General features: G+C 48.5%; 1 protein-coding gene across 2 annotated transcripts in view; it reads right to left on the minus strand.

The window, feature by feature from the left end:
* SLC2A13 (solute carrier family 2 member 13) overlaps positions 1-16,434 on the minus strand; it is a 47,571-nt gene that overhangs the window by 15,114 nt on the left and 16,023 nt on the right. For both annotated transcript variants that reach the window (XM_060194675.1, XM_060194674.1), the window contains exons 3-4: positions 7,282-7,490; positions 849-957 (exon numbers count right to left, since the gene is read on the minus strand). In XM_060194675.1, coding sequence (XP_060050658.1) covers positions 849-957; positions 7,282-7,490 — 318 coding nt within the window. The remainder of the gene's footprint in view (positions 1-848; positions 958-7,281; positions 7,491-16,434) is intronic.

The raw sequence follows: 16,434 nt of genomic DNA on the forward strand, positions 1-16,434 counted from the left end.
CAGTCAGAATGTCCCTGCAGGTGTGGAGGGATGGTGTTCCCCACTAGCTGGAACCATCAGCTAGACTCATGGTCATGGACCCCAGACAGGTGGCAGAGTGGGTCTACCCTGGTAAGACAGCATGGGGACAGTCAACCCAAATCATGATGGGTAGCTACCCAGATAGAGAGCAGGGGCTGTATGTGCCCTCACCCCAACACCCGCTCTGGTCATGACAAACTCACTTCTCCCAGCCATGGCATCACTCCCAGAGGGCCTGCTCATTGCCAGGATCTCCACACACCAGCCTGTTCACTTGAGACTTCCCAACCCAAAACATTAAGAGGGCCAGAAAGTGGCACATCTGAGCTCAAGATATACAGACATACGGGGCAATATGAAAGAGAGACTGCAAGTGGGTAGCACAGCCAGTTGAGTGCATATGTTACCCTGTGCAAGGAAGGACCCAGGTTTAAGCCCATGGGCCACAGATGCAGGGGAAAGCTTCACAAGTGCTGAAGAAGTAGTGCTACAGGTGTTTCTCTGCCTCGCTCTCTTCCCTATTGATTTCTCTCTGTCTCTATCCAGTAAATAAATAAATACAATATTTACAAAAGGAGAGACTACATGAATTCATATACAGTCAATAAAACATCAAAGCAGGGGGGCAGGCAGTGGAGCACTGGGTTAAGCTCACACAGTACAAAGTGTAAGGATGGCACAAAGACCCTAGTTTGAGTCCCTGGCTCCCCATCTGCAGAAAGCTTCTGCCAAGTAGAGATGCTGAACATTTAACCACAGCCGAGCACCAAGAGCCCGGCACTTCTCCCCCAGAGCCTTTCTAGTGAGAGGCAGAGACGGGTACGTACATGATAGTGTTGATGCCGGCCAGCTGCTGGAACATCTGCAGGCCACAGCCCACAATCAGAGCTCGGCGGGTAGGAGGGAAGCTCAACATCCTGCAGATCACAGGTCCAGCTACCAGGGGAGAGAAAGGGAACAACACTGTCATTCAGCTCCCAAAGTGAATGCTCTCACCACATGAACTTTCCCCAGTTTCCTAGGAATGACATGAGTAGGACATTTCAGGCAAGCAAGACTTTAAAAAGGGAATTCACCCCAGGTTGTCACACATAGGTTTGGCAGGTGAGAGCTGGGGGCTGCACCAGGTCACATGCTGTGCAAGGCCCCCTCACAACTTCCTGCCAAGATGAGGTATGCTCACGTGTCCTCCAGTGCTGTCAGCCACACAGGCATGAAGCAGTGTGCCGTGACGACAGGCAGTGAGGACATGCCCCTGAGCATCTTGGAAGCACATGAGGGGCTGCAGGGACCTGGGAGGTCTCAGTGTAAGGAGGGGACCAAACACACAGGAACCTCCCTGAGTTGATGGGTGCAGCTCAAACCCAGGGGCCCGAGGTCAGAATTCAAGGGCAGGATACAATGCAGAGAGGATGCTGAGACCTGCAGAGCCTGAGGCAGAGTCAAGGAGCTGGTCAGAGGTCCAACCAGACTGCACACTGGGACACCAGGAGGAAAGCTCACAGGAGCAGCACACACCCAGGCTGTGGGGCACTGCATGAGGCCAGCTCCACAGCCCAGCACTTTGGCCCAGCTGCTCCCGACAAGCAGGACAGAGCCCCGAGTGCCATGCAGGGCTGAGACAGTGGTCTGCACTGAGCACTGGGACACACTCTTCTTTGTGCTCGTGAGTCCCCACAGACCTCTGTGAGCTCACACATGCCTTTCTGGTTTTAAAGATGTCAGGTTTGTGTCCTGTTGAGAATCATCTATCTGCCTTGCTCCTTTACATACAGTCTACTTCTCCGCAGATGTTTCTTTCCTATGAAAAGATCTCCTGTGCTCTGGCCTTGGCTGCCCACCTGCAGGGCCCTCCAGCAGCCAGGTGCCGGGAGGCAGTGTTACCTGAGGGCAAGTGTACCTTCGCTGAATCTCATCACCTCCATCTCACAGCCACGTCCCTTCCAAGCTTTCAGCTGTCTACTGGTGCTGCTGCTCCTCTCCTTGTACCTCCTGCCCACCACCCACCCCCTCGACCTCCTCTGGCAGCGGCCCTGCCTGTGCAGGTCAGTAGCACAGAAGCAGAGCCCAAGGATGTGTCCTAGCAGCCACCTGACCGGAGGAGGACATGCTCATCTGAGCAGGAGAGCTCTCCAAACCCCAACAGCTCACGCACAGGACACCAGCCAGCACCTGGACTCTTCACTTTCTGCCCACAGGCATCACAAACAGGATGGCTCTCAAGCATTAGGGCTGATAGATGCTCAGTCATGCACACGTACTGGTCTCCTGAGATGTGAGCAGACAGTGAGGCGGCTTTTACACGTGAGCACTCAGCAAATGTGTGTCCTAGCTGCAGACCAGGGCTTCTGGAGCACTCTTGCAAGTTTGATGTCTAAATCCAAAGGCCAAATGCTCAGGACTTGACACGCAGAGCCACGTGAGAGGCAGGGCTGCTGGCCCAGCGTCCTGGCTCAGGCTGAGCACTGACTCTACCACCCCTGCTCCCTGGTCCTCAGCCAGAGCCAAAACAGATGGGTGCCCTTCTGCTCTCCTCAGCCCCAGGGATAGGAGGCTGCAGCTCCCAGTGACCAATAACACGTAGGACACACACCCCCTCACCCACAAGGCTGAGGCCACGGGTGTCTCAGAGGCTGAAGAGCACACTGGGGCCCCTGGCTCACTGCACATGAGGAGGAGTCGCCTGAGTGTGCAGACAGGCTGACCTCTGTTGTCCTGCACTAGCTCTTTCAGCATGATCTCCACCCATCAAAGACAGAACTTCCTTCCCTACACCTTTCTATGCCCCGGCCTTCCTCCTGGACAGGAGAGAAAGCCCTTCTGCAATACCTCCGCTCGTTCTTCTACCTGCCACTAGCCCCACATCAGCAGTTCCTGTGAAAACACCAACACGTTTGCCTGAAGTGAGATTTCAAAAGAGCAGAGTAGAAAGCATGAAAATAGCAAGTGTGTTTTCAGTGAAGTGCCTGATTTTATTTGAGGCCTATGGTGGAAGCTGGGAAGGAAAGAATGGAGGGAAGGAGGCTGGTAGGAGGCATTCTTCACCAACTCCTCCTGGGTCTGAGCTCCGAGCAGGCTGTCTCCCTAGCTGGGTGGGGGCTCAGAGGCCCAGAGGCAGTAAAGCCCACAGGCCACAGGTCCTCTGTGGAAAGGTTACGCTCACCTGAAACCCACAAGCCCTGTCCCTGTGAGAAGGGTTGAGAGAGGGGGCTGACTTCTAGACATCAGGACTCCAGGCCATGCTCTTCACTGCCATCTTGGGGGGCAGTTCTAGAGTCAGGCCTCTGCTTGTCAGGGTTCAAAGGACGTCTTTCGGTCAGTTCCTAAGTGGCCAAGATCCTTGTTGGTTAAGAACGGAGCGTCTTTCCTGGGATCAGCAGATCTCATCCGCATCTCTAACAAAGCAAACAGCTGCTCCAAGGCTCAGAGGTCTGCACTAAGACGAGCAGCAAGGGGAGGCCACAGGCTCAAAGAGCAGGACAGCCTGACAAGGTGAGGACACCTGTGTGAACACGAGCTGCCAGCTGGGCTGTCTGCATGCTCAGGAGAGGGGCTCCATGTGACCAGTGTCATTATACTGTCAGCAGGTGGCCCTCACCCCCCCCCATGTCCCCATGCTACGTCTGCTCCCATGTCTGTGCCCCCGTGACTGCCTGGCTCCCGGGGCTGTGTTCTCAGTCACGCTGTCTGTGGAGGAGAGGTGGGTAGATTCTCACAGCTTCCCTCTCCCACTCTTCACGTCTTTTCCCAAAATTACCAAGATTCTGAGAGGCCATTACCACTAACTTGTCAGTATAGGCGAAGCTGACTCGTGGGAGGCAGTAACTATTAGAGAGGTATTAAGGAAGCAATTAAAATGACTATTAATTTATCTTTGCGACTTCCTTATGATGTGTCAGGAAGAGAAATGAAAGGTACAAGAATGCTGCAGAAGCTGGTGGGTGCAGGCTATAGGCCAGAATCTCCTGATGCCAAAGTGCCAGGCTGGCTAGTGCCACAGGCAGCAAGAGCAACAAGTGATCCAGGCCCTAACCCCTGTTTCCTCAGAGGCTGAGCCCCACCTGCCTGTAGGAAGGACTTGTGTACAGTGGGGAACAGGGGCCAAGAAGAGCCAGCGTCAGGCAGGAGACCAGAAGAGACAGACTCTGAGCCAGACACAGAATGAAACCCAGAAACTTGTGTGTGTGACCTACATACAAGGTGGCCAGAGAAACTCTGAGGAGACAGGCCTGGTCCAGTCTACATGTCTCACAGAGGCTACTCAGCCATGGCCACCTGCTCCAGTGCCCACACCTGCCGGGACACACAGTCCTGCAGGGTCAAGAGGCAGTGCTCAGCACTGGCAAAGTTAAGTGATATGATAAAATGGCACAGAAACACACATAAAAGTACAAAAGCCAAAGCTCCTAGTATTTCACACTGACATTAAGTAACTGTCAATTTCTCATAAGGATACTAGGATTTTTCACTACTTAAACATGATGAAATTCATTACTTAGCTTACAAAGGCATTATCACTTTGCCAACAGACAGGTCTCAAATTCACAGATGGTGGTCGGGGAGACAGCACAGTGGATAAAGCACTGGGCTCCTGAGGTCCTAAGACTGATTCCCAGCAGTGTGTGTGTCAGAATGATACTCTGGTTCATTTGTTTTCTCTCTCTCTCTTCCCCTCCCTGCCCCTTTCTCAATAATAACTAAATCTGAGTACACATATTACCATGCACAAGGACCCAGGTCCCCACTTGCAGGGGGAAGCTTCACGAGTGGTGGAGCAGGGCTGCAAGAGTTTCTCTGTCTCTCTCCCTCTCTATCTCCCCTTCTCTCAATTTCTGGTTATCTCTATCCAATAAACAAATAAAAGATAATAAAGTTTTAATAAATCTTTGAAATTTTCTTTTTATTTTTTAAAAAATCTTTAAAATAATCTTTAAAATATATGTACAGTTACAGAAAAACATGTGCCTATCTGATGTATTTTTAAATGCACTGCCCTCTTGTCCTCCAAGGAAAATGAACTGAAAATACATCTTCTCTTAATGATTCTGAACAAGTAGTCAGGCATCTCAGGTATACAGCCTTACCACAGCGAAGCTCTTAATGATCTTAATTCTCCAAGACAAAACACTTTGTCATTCCAGTAGCCAGCATTTAAGATATAAAGAGTAGAGACTAGCCAAGAAACGTAACTGGATGAGCATGCCCAGTGATGAGGCTCTGTTATTTCCCCTCACTGCTCAACTTTTCATGCATTTTTTTTATGGTCAACCACTCTTAAGATAACAGCCATGAAGACAAGATTTGGGGGTGGATGGGTGAGGGGAATGGCGTAGTCTGGCTCCATTTCTCAGAGACTAAGCAGCACAGAACAGAGGCCTGCACCTCCCCTCTCCATACCCACCAGTCCTTGCTAGGAAGCCTGAGGTGACACCACAGGGGTTTCACACAAGGACTGAGCAATAACATACCTGTGAGAACTCTAAGCAATAGGAGCACCTGACATGACAGGGTGCATGATGGGGTCACTTTCCCAGAGAAAGACTGGAGGCTTTTCCTCAAAACTTGGTCCTTTTAGGTAAGGAATAGCGGCAGGTAACTGAGAAGCCTCCCAGCCATACTAACATGCCTCTGCCCCACCCTCCTCTTTCCCTGTCTCTCTCTTTTCTCTCCCTCCCCCTTTCTCCCTCTCCCCCTTTCTTTCTCTCTCTTTCTCTCACCCCTCCTCTCCCTCTCCTCACCTCCTCTTGGTCTCTCTCCTATGTTGGATGATGGGTTCTGTGAAGTTGGAAATGAATTGCCATGACACCACAATCTAGAACCTTCCCTCTCACTGAAGTCTCTACCTTGTTAGACTTGCCCTGTTTGGTTGTGTTGAATACAGAACACAAGGAAACTGTGAACTTTACACCAGGCTGAAGACAAAGGAAGCTGACAGAGCTGCTTGGAGGGAATTCCTTTTCAGAGGTAAAAGGCTTCACACACCTTAGCAGGAGAGTAGAGACATGGCTTCCAGCCTTACCTCTCCATTTCACTCAGGCAACTCAGACCCTCAAGAGAAATCAAAGAAAACAGCCTGCAAGTCCACAGGTAACCTGAAAACATTTCTTCTGTAGGTACACTGAGTGGAGTCTCTGCTTTACCTCACAAAAGAGGGCAGTCAATGACACTTTAAGAACTGCTTAAATTCTGCTCACGGTTTTAAAAGTCCTCTGTGGTTTACGAAGTCAGGGACAACCTTTACTTACAGCTGAGTTGGATTTCAGAGTTGCTGTTGGATAAGTCATTATGGGAAGAAAACAGGCCTCTCTAGAAGCTGGGTAGAGCTGTGTGCTGCTGTCACAGTCTTCCAGCCAAGAGCTTGTGGACACAGGGAGAGAACAAGCACAGCTGTTTGCCTGACTGTTTCCATCCACTATCCACAAAGGAGGCAGACACAGGCAGCCTCACACCCTGACAAGCTCTGCACTCTCACAACCACACTGTCTTTTGTTTTTCAATTTTTATTTATAAAATGGAAATATTGACAAGACTACAGGATAAGAGGGGTACATTTCCACAAAGTGCCTACACCAGAACTCCATATCCCACCCCACCCCCCTGATAGCTTTCCTATTCACTATCCCTCTGGGAGTATGGACCCAGGGTCATTATGGGGTGCAGAAGGTGGAAGGTCTGGCTTCTGTAATTGCTTCTCCACTGGACATGGGCATTGGCAAGTGGATCCACACTCCCAGCCTGTCTCTCTCTTTCCCTAGTGGAGCGGGGCTCTGGGGAGGTAGGCAACCACACTGTCTTACAGAGGAACAGCCAGATTGGCTTCAAGTCCCTTGATAAGTGGCACATACAGGAATTCGCAAGTTTGCATGGACCAGACCCCAGAGTGCCCACCCAGCATGCCAGGGAAGGGCTGCTGGAGTTGGACCCCAAAGGCCAGGGACACACTGTCAAACACAAGGGCCAGCTGGCCTGCCCACTCTGAAGACTCCTTGTAGCACTGAGACCCCAACATGAGCACAGCTCTATAGCTTCCAGGACAATTCTTTTCATCCCGTCTTATTTCAGATAGAGACAGAAACATCACAGCGCTGTCCCCTCCTTTCTGGTGCCTCCCCTTGAGTCGTGCAGGGTTCTGTGAGTGCTATTGAGCCTGGCGGGCTGGGAGGAAGACTGAGGGCTCCTCACCCACACTCCTGGGACCTTCCTCTGCTGAGTTCTCACTGCCCCCCCCACCCCTCTCCTTGCTGTGTGGAGCCCATCTACCTGAGCCGACCTCCTTCTCTTCCTCCTCGATGTTATTTTTGATGCTGTCATATTCTTCATCAATGGTCTGGTTGCCACGCATCTGAGATAGGATCCTCCGGGCTTTCTGAGTCTGTCCTTTCTGAATAAGCCACCTGGGGCTCTCAGGAAGGAAGAGGAAGCCAAAAAACTGGATAACAGCAGGGACAGCGGCCAAGCCCAGCATGTACCTGCAGAGAAAGCTGGGTGTTAATGTCAGCGGTCTCCCAGACTGAGTCTGAATGGCAGCCTTGCACTCAGCACTCAGGAGAGCTGAGAATAATCTCAAAGAGAATAATATCAAAGAGAATAATCTCCTTTACTGTGTGGTCAGGAAAAGGAACATAGCTAAGCCAGGAAAGAACATTACAAAATGAGAAGTTGGGTGGGGGTGGACAGCATAACAGTTATAGAAAGAGATTCTATGCCTGAGGCTCCAGGTTCAATCCCCCACACCACCATAAGAGTTGATGTGCTCTGGTAAAGAAGGGAGAAAAACAAACAGCAAAATGAGAAGTCTACCTCTTCCTTCTCTCCTTTAGAATTACAGGGAAAGTGAGAGCAGTCACAATAACCATGTGCCTGTTGCCACTGTCGCACCCTAACATAGGCATTTCTCTGATTTATGCTATCAAATGGGACTGGACTGGGACAAAGCCCTGTGGGATTTCTTTTTTAAAATTTCTTTAATTAAATTAATTGATTTAATTTCTTTAATTAATTGGGGAATTAATGTTTTATATTTGACAGGATTTCTTTTTATGCTTTCTATAAGACAGAGATAAACTGAGAGGGAAGGGGAGATAGAGAGGGAGAGAGACAGAGAGACACCTGCAGCCCTGTTCCACTGCTCCTCCCCAGCAGGTGGGGACAGGGGCTTTAACATGGGTAAAACATGAGCTCATGGTAACACGTGAGCTCAACTGGGTGTGCCACCCCCAGCCCCCTGTGGGATTTGTTTGAAAGAGACACTTTTCATTAAATAAACATCCCAGTGCACTTATTTAGCTATTTCTTCTCAGTGAATGGTCTGTTTTTATTTTGCAGTTAAGCATCATGTCTCCCTTCTTTAACTGAGGAGAAGCTGACAGAAGGGAAATGGTGGCACTAGACAGAAACCATCACTACTAAAATGATCTCAAAAACGAGAGGTTGCTCTTGTGGGGTTGTTTTATTATCTTTATTTATTGGACAGAGACAGCCAGACATCAAGAGGAGAGAGGGAAATAGGGAGAGAGACAGACTGCTACCGTCCTGCTTCCCCCTCTGCCAAGCTCCCCCCCCCCCCCGCAAGTGGGAACGGGGGCTCAAACCTGGATCCTTGTGCACTGTAATGTGTGCTCAGCCAGGTGCACCACCACCCAGCCCCTCATATTTTTCACTTGCCTTCTCCTTTGTGATACCTGGCGGCTGGCAGATTCTCATCGCACCACTAGATCTATCAGCAACCAACATGCATGAGTGTCGGTACAGAGATCCTCTCCAGCTACCCTGACAGCCCATCTCCTTTCTGAACAGACAGGCCAGATGAGGTAAATGTCAAGGTCCCTCTCTGAATGTAGAACAACCAGTGTTTCCCTGGTTCCCTGGCTTAGTCCCATGGCAGGTTCAGAGACAGACTTCAGAAGACCCCCTCATGTAACCTCCAGACTCACTGTACTCCCCCCTGCTCACTACTCCTTTCAAAGCTGTTCTGAGCTATGCTAAGCCAAGAACTGTAGCTGTGAAGACTCAAGGTTCCTACCTCATGAAATCATCCAATAGTAGTCTAGGCAATTTCATTTCTAAAAGAGTAGAAAACAAAACAATAACAAAAGCTGCAGGAATGTTAAGTACCTCCTACTCCACACAGTAGCTACAACTACACACAAAACTGACAAAATGAGCCAGAGTTGGGAAGTAGACATAATGTTCATGAGTGGCTGATTAAGTCTTCAGATAGAAGTTTCTGAACTGACAATTCCATTTCAAAAGAAAATAAATTACAGTAAGAAAGCACTGCCACACAGAGGCACAGGTGAGTTAGTTTATCTCTACCACAGGACAAGGGAGAAGGGGCTTCAGCCTGATGACACACACCTGAGAAGCTATGGCTCCGAACGAGTACGCACAGGACCTAGTGGAGGAATGAGAGTAAGCCCACCTGTAACCATGAGCACCCCCACCCCCAGAAAAAAAAACACACAATGATTCCTCTGTTTCCCAGTGGTGGACTCAGTGAAACCTTTCTCTAGAGCTGGAGGCAGGCCCCCATAGGTCTTTGGGTGGCTTGTCCACATTTCTCAGAATGCTGGGACTATGGAAGAAGCAACCTAAGATGTAGAATTCTTGACTAAATGAGGTATTTTTTTCATGGAAACAGGTGACTTGCCCACAGCTTACAGTGCTTGTGCTGAAAACAATGGGCCCCTGCTATTGAATACATGCATGCCCTCTCCCCTGCCCTTTAACTCCAAGAACCTTCCATGTGCAGAGCTCTGGGTTTGGGAACAGGCCTCCCTGGCTTCAAGGAGCTTAGAGCTTAGTAGTCAAAGATTCCAGGGTAGCCCAACAAGCAGAAAGAATAGTCATTTCAGCAGAGGCAGCCAGAGAGGCATCTTAGCAGAAACATTTACTCACAGGCCAGCGCTGCAAAGGGACATGAGGGAAGAAAATGACCACCAGAAGGAGGAGGGAGCCAGATGGAGAAGGGTTTTGTAGGTGACATCTGCACATGCTAAGAGTCCCACAGTGGAGTGTTCCAGGCACTTTAGGAAACTTCCATATGGTTCCCTTCTCATGTAGAAGGCAGGAGCCTATGCCCTTCAGCATCAGACCCACCCACATTGTCCCTCTATCGCTGATGTGTCCATCTCTATGAGGCTTCTGATTGCTGCAGCTTCAGGAGAGTCAGACTCACAGGGACTGGCCAGCATCTGCAAGATGTTTTGGCTGATTCTAAGCACTCTGTTTTGGTGTGGAAGTTCTGGAGTTATCAGTCAGTCGATTTGCCAGGATGGACTGTCTGTGATCTTCTCCTGTGTTGCGAGGGGAGCAAGCAGGCAGCAGGGTCTGTGCAAACTGAGTTCCCCAAGTCCTGCTTTAGCTTGCTGACAGGTTCTATCACAAATGCACATCATCTTGCTAAATCTGCTCTCCATGTTTGAGAGGACCAGCTGGGACTTCCTTCTGTGAATGACGTCAAGGTGGTGGCTCTCTGCACCAACTGCCCCTGCCAAACTCACGAGATTTTGCTGGGAAAGCTGACTTGGTCACGCTTTTGTTATACTTCTGGGTTCAATGTGACCATGTTTGTTATAGTTTCAACCTGTATCTAGAATTTTCTTACCACACGAGTCATTTTATAGTGACTCTAGGAGTATGGACCAAAATTCTTTATGGGATACAGAAGGTGGAAGGTCTGACTTCTCCCAGAGGGATAGAGAATAGGGAAGCTTTCAATGGAGGGGATGGGACAGGGAACTCTGTGGTGGGAATTACATAGAATTGTACCTGTAGTGGGGGTATAGCATAATGGTTATGCAAAGAGACTTTCATGCCTGAGGTTTTCAAGTCTCAGGTTCAATCCACCACACCACCACCATAAGCCAGAGCTCAGCAGTGCTCTGGTAAAAAAAAAAAAAAAAAGAATTGTACCTGTTATCCTACAATCTTATTAATCGTTCTTAAATCACTAATAAAATTACTTATCTCAAAGTTTAACCATAACTATTGTTTAAATGTTGAATGAAATAATGAATATTTTTAATTATTTATATAAAAAAAGAAACGGGAAAAAATAATGACTCTGGCCTCCAACAGCCAGTCAGACACATTCCTTCGCCTCTGCTTCCTGGTGCTTCTGCTTAAACCCAGAACTGTTCCTTCCATGAATGTTTTACGGAATTCAGCATGGAGGTCAGCTGTGCCTGGGGCCTGCAGTGCAGTGCAGGCAGCAAGCTGCTTGTGAAGACGCCATTTACATAACACACTGCTGAGATTTGGCATTTTATCTGTGGCAGTTTGGGAAACTGTGCTTTTCGAGATCTGCAGCATCAAGCATTTGTGAAATGTGCAGTCACCAGCTGCTCACTGCTGCTTGCTTCTCTTCAAGCATTCTGAAGCTTTCTTTTAGCTAAACTATGTATTATTTTGTACTGTTTAATTTTTTTGCCTTCAGAGTTACTACTGGGGCTCAGTGCCACTGCTTCTGGTGGTTTTTTCCTTTTTTTTTCCCCCCCACATTTTATTGGACAGAGGGACATCAAGAGAAGAAGGGGGAGATAGAAAGGGGGAAAGAGGGAGTTAGGCGGTAGTGCAGCGGTTTAAGCACACGTGGCGCAAAGCACAAGGACCAGTGTAAGGATCTCGGTTCAAGACCCCAGCTCCCCACCTGCAGGGGAGTCACTTCACAGGTGTTGAAGCAGGTCTGCAAGTGTCTCTTTCTCTCCCCATCTCTTCCCCCTCTCCTCTTTCCATTTTTCTCTGTCCTATCCAACAACAATGACATCAATAATAACTACAACAATAAAACAAGGGCAACAAAAGGGAATAAATATTAAAAAAAAATTTTAAGGGAGACACCTGCTTACCTGCTTGTGAGGCATCCCCCTGTAGGTGGGGAGCAGGGGGGCTTGAACCTGGATCCTTGCACTTAGTACTATGTGTGCTTGATCTGGTGCACCACCACCCAGCCCCCTTAATTTCTGAATGACTAGCTCTTCATTCTCAAGTGACAGTTGAATTCCGTGTTGTGAAAGACCTGCACAACTAACCGTGAGACATCCAAGAAAGGAAAGGAGATACAAGGGGGCAGGAAAGCCCTTCACCCTCACATCTCCTGGACAGCTGCTCTTTCGGTGTGTCAGTATGTACACATACACACACACACACACACACATTCATTTTCTGTCTGTTTGCCCATGTGATGGTTTTGGTTGTTTCCTGAGTGCTGTGGAGGTTATGCCATGCAGGCTCTGGAGAGTGTGGATGCTGGATTTGGGAGGTGAGCTTCTGCAGATGTCTGGTCGGCTCTGTCTCAGCTGGGGTCCTAGGCACACCCCCCCCCCAGCTTGATCATCTTGCGCCTCTGGGGGAGGGGAGGGGTGGGTCTGCCCCCTCAAGTGGTAGGTTCCAATCTTCAGCATGCTTCTCCCCTCAGGAGGAAGTCACATCTCAGCGTTTCCATGTCATTGCTGCCTTCTTGGCATGGAGGATCTTGCGTCTGCCCACACTGCACTGGTGGGAACTACAGCCCCGGTCCTCCTCTGTGATCACCCTTTTGCTGATGTCCCTGCAATTGCTGTCCCAGCACCCTCCAAATTATGGCTACTAAACCTATAGGCTGTTAACCAAGTCCACCTCTCCTAAAGTGTCATTGTGTACTTAATTTTGTTTTTTCAGACAAAGGCTGCCTCTAGGTTTGTGTTTTGTAGAGTCAAACACTGATATATCAACATGTACATACATTATAAGAACTCTTCCCGGAAGTCGAGTAGTAGCGCAGCGGGTTAAGCGCATGTGGCGTGAAGCTCAAGGACCAGCTTAAGGATCCTGGTTCAAGCCCTGGCTCCCCACCTGCAGGGGAGTCACTCCACAGGCAGTAAAGCAGGTCTGCAGGCATTTATCTTTCTCTTTTCCTCTCTGTCTTCCCTCCCACTCCCCATTTCTCTCTGTCCTATCTAATAATGATGGCATCAATTACAACAACAATAATAACTACAACAAGGGCAACAAAAGGGAAAATAGATAAATATAAAAACATTTTTTAAAAAAAGAACACTCATTTCTCTAGAAATAAGATCCTCTGTTATATATTACTCTGAAAAGCATTGACACTGTTTTGAAAACCATAAATAATATGTGGGAGAGAGGCTCACACATTTTTCATCCCAAAGTAATCTTGATTTTTAAAAATTATTTTCTGATACTTTCAATAAATAGATCCAAACACAATATACAGTTAAAGAGAGTGTAACAGATGGAAGTGTTATTCATAGAAGACCTACCTTCCCACTCCACCACCACCATGAGCTGGCAACCAAGGCCTGCTCTGTGTCTCTCAGTCCTCACTGTGGCCAAAGAGACTACACTACCTTTCACCCAGAACCCCCTCTGCCTCACTCACAAAAGACTTAGTTCAGGCTTCCTGTTGTGAAGCAGTACATTCACTCAATGTATTGGCAAAGTCTCTTGCCAGATATGAGAGACACATCTCTCTGCCTCCAGGACCAAGTACAAAGGCAATGTAGTAGGTCCCACACAGTGCATTCTGGGGGTCTGTGTGATGTCCATGCAGACTAAAGTTGCCAAAAGCAACCCTCCACACATCTGCCTTCTGGAAACAGCCCCAAAAGTATGCTCCCTGAATTCACCCAACAATGCAGGTATTCTATCAGAACTGGGCTTCGCCTGGTGCTGCTCTAACTCAGACTATAACATGCCCTGCCCACAGAGCTGAGACACAAGCTCAAGCCTCAGGCCAGCAGAGAGCTCTCCTGAGAGGATGCCCACTGTGCCATGGATAGGACCTAGGGACCCAGCCCCCACCACACTGGGAGAAGTATGCTGGTTGTCTTCCCCTATGCCTCTGTTTCTCTCTTTCTATCTGAGAAAGTCAGCACAGAGTAGTGAGTTCAAACCTCAAGCCCAGCATAGAGTAGGGAATACAGACAGATCCTCGGGTACCGTCACCAGCCTCCAAGCTGCCTGCCTGCCCAGCTTCTGCCAGTGACAGGAATCTTACCAGCACCTCAAGCTCAGGAAATCCTAACACTGTCTGCAAGATACTACAGAGATACCAGTAAGATCTCGTGTGGGGCTTCTCATTTGACAGCTGTCACCTCAACCTTGTGCAGCACTGTGCTCACTCACTGAACCATGGCTGTATGTAGGGAAGGAGGTGTGCTCCCGTGGCCTGCACTTGACAAGGAGAAGCTTGGGAATAAAATGAGCAGTCAGTCCAAAAGAGAAGAACTTGCCCCCTCTGTGTGTCTGCACTCTCAGAATAACTCAGACAATGCAGATGTGTAAGTACAAAGACAGTCACTTGAGAGCCAGTCTGTGTGGGAGAGGGACTTGACTTTGAGAGATGAACATTTTCAAGGGGTCAAAACTCATTTTCCTTCTCTGACACTTAAGCTCAATAGGACAAGAAGGCTAATAATTTTCAGCCGTCCATAAAGTCCATGCTCCTGGCATAAACTGGTTAGTCTGTGTTTCAGTGTACTGTCAGTACCATTTTGCTTTGATGAGGACTCCCTGCCCTGGAGCCCAATCCACTCGACTCAGCTGAGTAACTCTCCTGAGTATTCATCGCATTCCAAGTGTCTCCTAATCTGAGTGCAGGGAGCTAATGAACAGAGGAGACAGGGCTGAGCCTTGAAAACATGCTGTGTGAGGAAGCACATGGACTCCAGAGGGAAGCTCAGATTCCAGGATAAGCCTGGCCATAAACTGGGGAGGGAGGGACTGCAGGTGCATGGGGGCTGGAGGCTGGGGGGCAGGGAAAGTTGCACTTCTCTTTCTGAAGTGAGAACAACATTCTAGATGGGCTTGTGGAAAGAGTCACACGGCTCTGCAAGTACACTGAGTACTGAGCTGCACACTTTCACAGGTTCTACTGTAAGATTTTTTTTTTTAAAGTACTCTTACCAGGTTGCAGATGCTACCATGATGCCAACCCAACTTCCCTGGGCAGACTGACTTCACCAATATGTGCTGGAGCCCCACCTCCCCAGAGCCCTGCCCCACTAGGGAAAGATAGAAACAGGCTGGGGATGTGGATCCACCTGCCAACACCCATGTCCAGCAGAGAAGCAACTACAGAAGCCAGACCTCCCAGCTTCTGCACCTCATAAAGATCTTTTGTCCATACTCCCAGAGGGATAAAGAATAGGGAAGCTTTCAGGGCAGTGGTATATTGCATAATGGTTATGCAAAGAGACTCTCATGCCTGAGGCTCCAAAGTCCCAGGTTCAATTCCTCCACCCCACCACAAACCAGAGCTGAGCAGTGCTCTGGTAAAAAAAAAAAAAAATCCTGTGTACCATCATAGACAAGAGCTATAATAGTGCTCTGGTTACAAGAGAAACAAAGAATAGGGAAGCTTTCAAGGGAGGGAGTGGTGGAAATTGTGTGGAGTTGTACCCCTCTTGTCCTATGGTCTTGTTAATATTTTTATTTTATAAATAAATTTTAAAATACATGCATTACTTATTATTTATTGGGTGAGACAGAGAAATTGAGAGGGAAGGAGGGAATAGAGAGGGAGAGAGAGAAAGAGAGAGACACCTGCAGCCCTGCTTCATCAAGCCCTGCTTCATATGAAGCTTTCCTCCTCCAGGTGGGGAGAAACAAACCCAGGGCCTTGTGCATTGTAATGTGTGTGCTCAGCCAGGTGTCCCTGCCTGGCCCCCTGTAACGTCCTAAGCTTCATTAATGTTTTAAAAACCATCAGCCCCTCTTCACTAGGAGGCCTGAATTCCTTTCTTGTACAGACAATACCAGAGCTAGAAAACAGCAATGTCCAAGCCCCATTGGCAATCTTCCCACCACCATATTTATTTATTTTTCATTTTATTAGTTATTTAATGCTGATTTGCAAAATTACCAGTCAGTAGGGGTATAATTCCACAGAATTCCCACCACCAGAGTTCTGAATCCCCAATCCCTCCAGTGGAAACCACCACGGTTCTCCTAAGGTTGCAGACATGGGTTAACTGTCATCTCTACAACTACCTGTCTACATTTGTACATAATTGTCCCCTTTTTCTTGCAGGTTCAGTGCTCTCTTCTCCTCTAAGCCACTTATGACACTATTACTACATCCAAATTTCCCCTCCCCCTTTCTTCCTTTCTCTCCAGGTCCTCACCACATTTCTTTTCTCAGGAAAACACACATTCCAGTTATTGAGCAGAAAATTGTTCATTTCTTTCTTCTTCCTTTTCTTTTTTTCTTGCCATATGGGTTGTCGCTGGGGCTGGGTGCTGGCACTACAAATCCACTGCTCCCAGTGGCCTTTTTAAAAAAATTATTAATTAGATATGACAGAAAGAAATTGAGAGGGGAGGGGAGAGAGAGGGAGAAAGACAGAGAGACACCTGCAGACCTAATTCACCACTTGTGAAGCTTCCCAGCTGCAGGTGGAGTGCAAG

This window comes from Erinaceus europaeus, chromosome 7 (genome assembly GCF_950295315.1).
Source record: "Erinaceus europaeus chromosome 7, mEriEur2.1, whole genome shotgun sequence".
NCBI lineage: Eukaryota > Metazoa > Chordata > Mammalia > Eulipotyphla > Erinaceidae > Erinaceus > Erinaceus europaeus.